The sequence below is a fragment of the Coffea arabica genome, chromosome 2e (assembly GCF_036785885.1).
Source record: "Coffea arabica cultivar ET-39 chromosome 2e, Coffea Arabica ET-39 HiFi, whole genome shotgun sequence".
In the NCBI taxonomy this organism is placed as follows: domain Eukaryota; kingdom Viridiplantae; phylum Streptophyta; class Magnoliopsida; order Gentianales; family Rubiaceae; genus Coffea; species Coffea arabica.
Genome location: NC_092313.1, coordinates 39,899,353 through 39,907,723, shown reverse-complemented (window position 1 = coordinate 39,907,723; position 8,371 = coordinate 39,899,353). Strand labels below are relative to the sequence as shown.

General features: G+C 37.5%; 1 protein-coding gene across 1 annotated transcript; it reads right to left on the bottom strand.

Moving 5' to 3' along the window:
* Positions 1-7,404: 7,404 nt before the first annotated feature.
* Positions 7,405-7,974, bottom strand: LOC140036287 (uncharacterized). The gene has a single exon (XM_072077641.1). It carries the CDS (start codon positions 7,972-7,974, stop codon positions 7,405-7,407), a length of 570 nt encoding a protein of 189 aa, XP_071933742.1.
* Between the last annotated feature and the right edge of the window lie 397 nt (positions 7,975-8,371).

Below are 8,371 nucleotides of genomic sequence, written 5' to 3'. Positions count from 1 at the left end.
ACCAAACAAGCATGAGGTGGCAATACTATTTGAGTATGCCAAACAAGATTTCAAAAGATCAAACTATAAAATTTCTCATGGTTCACCAAACTTCTAGACCAAACCCTTGCTGGCTCGAGTTACGAGATTAGCCAATGGGTTGGGGCGTCCCCACAAGTATAATTGGTCGATGAGATAATGCTCCAATCGATTTAGAATCAATCATAGCACTGAATCCGGATGAGAGGCACCTCCCACCCGAATAGGGTGTGGGACATGCTGCCGTTCAGTGCTCACGAGTTAAAAGTATGTTCGAATACCAGTGCAAGTCACACAAATTCATATAACAAGTAGCGAGTATTCAAGAGGGAGAAGACGAGTGCGATAAAGTACACCCTTGCCTCTACAGGTTTAAAATTACAAGAATTACACAGCACTTGTACAAGGATCATTTCAATCACGGTTGTGACGACCCCACTTCCCCCTAAGGCGAACCAGAGGGTTGGCGGGCCGTCTGCCCAGCTCTCGCCAGGACTCACGCAAGCATTCTAACCCAAAACCTTTCGAAGAATAACCTAATCTATTACAAAACAATTCCTCCGAAGTAGGCCGTCCCTAGAACCACATTAACTTCAGAGATAGCAGTAATTTAACGTAGCCAATCGACGGCTTCTAAAATCTCACGCGTTACTAACTGCGCAATAGAATCGTACCTTCCTGGCTAAGTAAAAATTCATACAACAAAATACAACAATCAAGCCAAGCATCCAATTTAAGTTTTACACATTTTCCAGCTTCAAGTGACAATCCAAAATAAAAAGTACATTATCCAAATTAACGCATTACAGCCCACAAATGTAGTCATAGTATTCATATACATCCCAAAAGGAAAACATGAGCAAGTTTCAAAGCTTTCAACTTCCAGAACCTGTTAAGGAAAAATAAATATCGTGTGGTGAGCTAAAGCTCAGTGGTGCCCAAAACATGCAATCAAATCAATTACTTAGCAAATAGTAATTTCAACTTAAATTCAGCAAGTAGGAAAGCGTGTAACAGCACGGGGTAGGATACATGGGCTCTCAGGAGCCATGTTCCTTGCGCTTGATCAAAATTACCCGCAGTTGACCCTCCATCAACTTTCACCATCTAAAGTCCATGTAGATTCATTATTATTTTTTTATATAGACTAGTCGAGGGATTCACCCAACGACATTGCGTCCAGCATGAGGTTAGTATAGACTAGTCGAGGGATTCACCCAGCGACGTGGCGTCCAGCATGAAGTTATTATAGACTAGTCGAGGGATTCACCCAGCGACATGGCGTCCAGCATGAAGTTATTATAGACTAGTCGAGGGATTCGTCGCTGGCGTCCAGCATGAGGTTATTATAGACTAGTCGAGGGATTCACCCAGCGACGTGGCGTCCAGCATGTAGATAGTGCAAGCAGGATATTCACGAAAATATTTCAAGCAAGTCACCACTCGAAAGAACTAGTGCGATAAAGTACACACTGTCCACTTCGATGGATCAGAAAAACCATTTTCCGATTATCACATATCAAGTCAAGAAAGCACTTTAATCAAGTAGGCGTAGAACAAGCAGGGACACTCACCACGAGTGAAGTTCAAAGGTCAAGCTGGGATTCAAAATTCCACGTCCTTGCTATACCCTAGAAAACCAAATTTTGAAACTATAAGTTTCTATTCAGTTTTCAAGCTTATACACATCGAGGTTTATCTAATATATTACTAGTTTACTTTCCCATAGTAAATTCAAGAATCTACTTAGGTTGAAGCTTGACAAAAGTAGTAGAAATGTTTCTTATAGTTTTCCTTGAGATATTTTTCCTTAGAAAAGGGTAACTAGTATTATTTTCTTGAAACAATTCGACCATCCACTTAGGATTGAAATTTAGTAAAAGTAGGAAATGTTTTATATGGCTTTCCTTAAAAATATTTTTCTCTATACGAGTGCGGCTAGTACTATTTTATTTAGAATAAGTTTTCTTGCCGAGGAAGTTTTCAGCTATTTTTAGTTAAAGCCACTAAAATCTTGTATTTTGGAAATTTTCCTCTAGACAATTAGCCAGGGACAATTTTAAGGAAAGAAAAGGAAATAGATCAAGACTTAGGGTTTTAAAACTAGTGAAATCATTTTCTAAAAGTAATAAGGCTAGTTTACGCTTAAAGGAGAGATATCGAGTTGGCAAGGTTTAGAAAATCCCTACACGAAATTTCTAATTTTAACATACAGTGCTAAGTTTTATCGAACCATACTAGGGTGAAGATATATTTAAATAGCTTGCTTAAAACTTCCTCAAGTGCACAAGACCAAAACGGATTCCTTACGATTTCGATTTACAAGCACATAATATTTCAGATTTGTCAATATAACCAACTCACATTTCAAATAGAAATCTCACTAGGGCTTCGTCAATCATTAGCCCTAGGTTTCGACAGATTCAATTCTGATCAAGAATAAAATGAATAACCAAGGCTTCGTCAATCATTAGCACTTGGTTTTGGCAAGCTCATATCACATCTTAACTAAAACAAAAATGAAGGTAAGGCCTTCAAGAAATTCCAGCAATCAAAGTTCATCACTTTTTAATATTTATAAAACCATTCAAATGGCCAAGGGCTTCATCAATCATTAGCCCTTGACAACATCAATCATTTCCAACCACAATTCAATCAAGAATTCAAACCACAAATAAGCTAAATGTTCGATCCAAGTCAAAAATTCAGTTTCATAAAGAAACAGGACATTCAAGCAGGACAGTCTACTTTGAGGAGTCACGGACAGCAGTACATATGGAGGAAAAATATGAAATTTCTACAGATCAAAGGCCCATGAATCTAGTTTCAAATTCCACTGACGGCACCTTAATCGGATTTTCCTACACCAAGATATAAGCATTTTACTGAGACTGGTCAGTAAAATCCGAGAATCTGAAATCTCATTTTTCACTTGTGAAAAACTCCTTTTTCTCTTTTAACACCATAAGGTTTTTATTCAAACCATCCATTCATTTCTTATAGAACTCCAAAACAACATATTCCAGGCACTTCCAACCATTACGCTTCAAAGAAATTTTCAAAACCAAGCTGAGGTTCCAATTCAACCTTCGGCTATCACAAAAGAAATTCTAGCCTTTAGATATCAACATTTTTGGTTCAATCTTTCAATATATCCAATATTTCATTGCCAAGCAACTTAAAATTTACATCTCTTATGTATTACTAATCCATTATATTCCAAGGGAAGAATAAAATAAATTTCCAGAAACCAATTAAAATTTCCAAAGACAAACTGAAAATTCTGGTTCATCCCCTCGGCTATCAATACTTTTCCAGCACTTAGAGTTTTATAAATCCAACTTTTCCTTGGTTAAAACATGGTTTTAGATTCTCAAATTCATCATGTGAGCCTTTGGCTAACTAATTAACATTTCTGGTTCAAAATCGAATTCGAATAACAGGTTTAAACATCCCAAAAATTCCAGAAATCTGTCCAGCAAGCTACGGATGAATCATGCATGAAGAAACTTTCTGTTTTCATTTTATTTTCTCGGTTAAAACATGCTATTAAACTCTCAACTTCCTCATGCAATTACTTAGCTAAACAATGAACATTTCCAGTTCAAGAGTTGAATTTAAACCATGATTACAAACCCCAAAATTTCAAGGTTTAAACCTCACGGCTTTTTCTCAAAATTTCCAGCAATAACAATGGTTCTAAAACAAGATTTTCTTTGGTTAAAACAGAGTTTTAAGTACTCCATTAGGACATGTAAACACGTATCTAGCTAATAAAGATTTCCATATCGAATCCAGATTCAAACAACAATTATACTCATCTAAAACAAATCCAGAAATTCTGTTTAGCTTGGCCTCGGTCGAACATACGTGTAGCAGATTTCTAATTCATTTTATTTTTCTGATTTAAACCCATTAATTAGCTACATGCAAAGCTCAATTATCATGTTATTAACTAGTTAATCATGGTTACAAACTCAAAACAACAAAATTGAATCAAATGAAGCTGTAAAATACAGGACAAGCTCTCGGCTGCAACAATTCATAAAAACAGAATTTCTTATGTTTTCTTGATTCATCATCCGGCTGCATAGAGTTAACATGCAAGGCCTTAATCATATTAATCATCCAAGTTTAAGTTAGCTAATCATAATTTCAGGTTCTGATTACCACAACAAAGCAGATTTCATCATGCATTTCTTAATCGATTCTCGGCCAACCATTTTCTTTTCAAAACAGAATTTTTCTGGTGTCCTGGTTTCATCAACCGACTTCACAAGCAACACATGCAGCTCTGATATGGCTTCATCTACTAAAAGTTAACTTAATATAGCCCAGCAATTACCTCAGAAACAACTTAGCTCACGCACAAGAAATCTGAAAAGAAAAATTCTGTTCTCCCTCTCGGCTCTAGGCTCGCTTGTGGCTGCAGGTTGGTTGCTGCTGTGATGGTGTTGGGTTCTGAGGTTGTTTTGTAGCTGGTTGAGGTTGCAGCAAGGGATAAAGCTCACGTAGCCTCCCTCCTTTCTCCTCTTTAGCTTACGGACAGAACGGACAGGTTGCAGCTCGCGCGATTTCCTTTCTTTTCTTTCCTTTCGGACGCACGGATGCAGCTCCCTCTCTAGCTCTCTCGTCGATGATAACAAGGCGGAGGAGAATGTTGTTGTGGTCTTGAGGTGTGGTGGTGTGGAGAGGAAATGGAAATGAGCTACGGATGAGAGAGTTGAGTGTTCAAGTGGAGAAGTTTTCTCATTGGCCGAATGGAGAGGTGGATTATAAGGTTGTCCGACAATTTGGTTTTGGAATTGCATGGTGATTTTTGGAGTAGTTCAAGGGTGGTTTAGTCCTTTCACGTCTCTTCCTCATCTCCACTCAAAACCTTAGTTCTAACTTAATTCCAAAAAAATTATCCCCAAGTGTGATTTGATTGCCTAATTATACACTAGTCATGCAAAACTTTAATTATCGAAATTGTCACGCCTTAGGTATGTTTAGTATACTTGCATAAGGTTTATCTAAAATTTCATTGATTCGTCTTAACGGGAAAAATTCTTATTAGTAATTAACGTTATTCACTAATTGGGATTAATTATTGGAATTCAAGAAATTTTATATAATTAATCTACTCAGGTAGCATTAATTTTTAACATAAAGAAAACTAAGTATTTTAGCATTTTATTTTAAGGCGATAAATTATTCTAACTCCAGAATTTAGTCTAGCAAAGTCAAGAAAATTCATAACTTGGGAAAATTATATTATTTCTCACATAAAATTGTTTTTACACACTTATTTAAAGACAAGTAGAAATAATGCTAGAATTTATTAAAGAGTCAAAGTGCAAGTGAGATATGCATGAATATATATATATATTTATATATATATTTTTTTTTTCGGGGTTCTCACAACGGTAACATGAACCATGCACTTGACACTCACCAAAGTCAAGGGCAAAACGAGACACAAAACCTAGGATTTCTTGCATTTTTTGCCAAAATCGAGACACAAACCTAGGGTTCCGATCTGATACTATACTCACCGTTATCCCATGCAACCTTATAATTTCATCCAAGTACAACTTAGCCAATTTTTCTAAGAAGTACTTCATACTAATTGGCAAAAAGTGAGCAAACTTGGCGAATCGATCCACTATTACCCAAATAGCGTCGTGACCTCTCTGAATCCTTGATAGCCCTGATACGAAATTCATAGTGATATTCTCCCACTTCCACTCAGGTATCTCCAAAAGCTGTAATAACCCAGGCGGCTTTTGATGTTCAGCTTTAACTTGTTGGCAAGTGAGACAGGCCCGAACAAATTGGGCAATTTCTCTTTTCATATTTTCCTACCAATAGAGGCTCTTCAAGTCTTGATACATCTTATTACCTCTAGGATGCACCGTATACTTGGAACGGTGAGTTTCGTCCAAAATTCCTTTTTTAACCCTTCATCTTTTGGCACCACTAGGCGATTTCTAAACTTTAACACTCCATTGGTCCCCAAATTGAAGTTGGATTTTTCTCCTTTTTGAACTTTCTCAATCCATTTTTGCACCTCAGGGTCTTCTTTTTGAGTTTCTTTGATTCGATCTAACAAGGTAGACTTCACGGTAATATTCCCAAAAATCATCCTTTGTGACTCAAGACACGGGTTCCAAACGCTAACTTCCTCTAGCATGTGCCATTCTCTCACCATTAGGCTGGCCACCTGTATCTTACGACTTATGGCATTCGCCACTGCATTAGCTTTTCCAAGGTGGTAGTTAAGCGTACAATCATAATCTTTCAAAAATTTCACCCATATACGTTGCCTCAAATTCAATTCTTTCTGAGAGAATAAATACTTAAAACTCTTATGATCAGTGAAAATCTCGAAAGTTATCCCATACAGATAATGTTTCTACTTTTTCAAGGCAAACACCACTGCTGCTAACTCCAAGTCATGGGTCGGATAATTCTGCTCATGATGTTTCAACTTACGGGAGGCATACACAATTGCTTTTCCATTTTGCATTAACACACATCCCAAACCATTCTTTGAAGCATCTGTATAAACCATGAAATCATCTCCTCTATTCGACAATGCTAATACAGGTGTCTCGGTCAAACGCTTCTTCAGCTCTCAGAACCCTTTCTCGTATTTAAGATCCCATATAAACTTGCCATACTTCTTAGTCAACTCGATTAGGGGTTTCGCGATCTTAGAAAAGTCCTTGATAAATCGGCGATAATACTCCACTAATCCTAAGAAACTCCAAACTTCAATAGGATTTTCTGGTTGTTTCCACTTAGAAACGGCTTCTACCTTAACTGGATTCACAGAAATCCATTACTTAGAGATTATATGACCTAGAAATGCTACTTCTTCCAACCAAAACTCACATTTATTGAACATAGCAAAAAGTTGGTGCTCTTTCAGGGTTTGCAAGACTATCCTCAGGTGTCGTTTATGATCTTCTCAAGACTTAGAGTACACCAATATATCATCTATGAATACCACCAAAAATTAATCCAAATACGGCTTAAAGACCCGATGCATCAAGTCCATAAATGCTACTGGCGCATTAGTTAACCCAAAAGGTATAACTACAAATTCAAAGTGCCCATATCTCAAATTGAAAGCGGTCTTAGGCACATCTACTTCTAGAATCTCAACTAGTAATAGCCCTACCTCAAATTCAATTTAAAAAATACCACGGCCCCTTGCAGTTGATCAAATAACTCATCTATGTAAGGTAAAGGGTATTTGTTTTTAATGATCACATCATTCAAGCCTTGATAGTCTATGCATAGTTTTAAACTTCCATCTTTCTTGTTAACAAAGAGCACCAGACCTTCCCACGGTGAATCAATTTCTCTAATAAAGCCTCTTTCTAATAAATCTTGCAACTACAATTTCAATTCTTTTAATTCAGTTGGAGCCATCCTATAAAGCATTTTAGAGATAGGTGCCGTCCCCGGAGCTACATCAATTTTAAACACTATTTCTCTCTCCGGAGGCAACGTCTCTAATTTCTCGAGAAAGACGTTGGGGAATTCCTTCACTACTGGTACGTTTTCCAACTTCACCTTATCCCCAAATGTATTTATAAGAAAGGTTAGATATCCTTTACCCCTACTATTCAACAATTTCCTAACTCGAATCCCAGAAATTAGAGCAGACGATATTAGTCTACCCCTCACATCTAAGTTCAAAGTTGCTTCCCCCGGGATGCACAACTCTACTAATTTCATCTTACAATCCAATTGATCATGGTATCTAGCCAACCAATCCATCCCAAGTATCACATCATATCCTTTAATTGCTAGGCTCACTAAGTCTGTCAATAATTTCCTCTCACCAACCCAAATCTCACAATTTCTATAAACCTCATTAGCAATTAAGTACTGATTTCCCGTAGAAGTCTTAACTTCCAAATCAAAAGGTAAGAAATCACACTTTACATCTATACCATTCATAAAACTAGGATCTACGAATGAATGAGTTGTCGCGGAATAAATTAAAACCCTAGCTAGGCAATGAAAAAAGGGGAGCGTACCTTCCACCACTTTAGTCGGGTTAGGAATCTGCTGGTTGTCTAAGGCATAAACCCTAACTGGCACTTTTGGTCAGCTCGCTTCCGCACTTGATTGCTTTGAAGTGGACCTAGCAGGCTGCTGAGTATTCCCTCCTTTTTAAGAGATATTAGGGCAATTCGAGATCTGATACTCGATACTACCGCAGAATAGACACTTTCCTTACTTTCTCCAGCACTCGGCTTCAGTGTGGTTAGACTTGCCACAATATCCACAAGTCACACGAGGAGTCACAGCCTGACCAGCTTGAGAATTTTCTTTCGGCTGATCTCGCCCATTC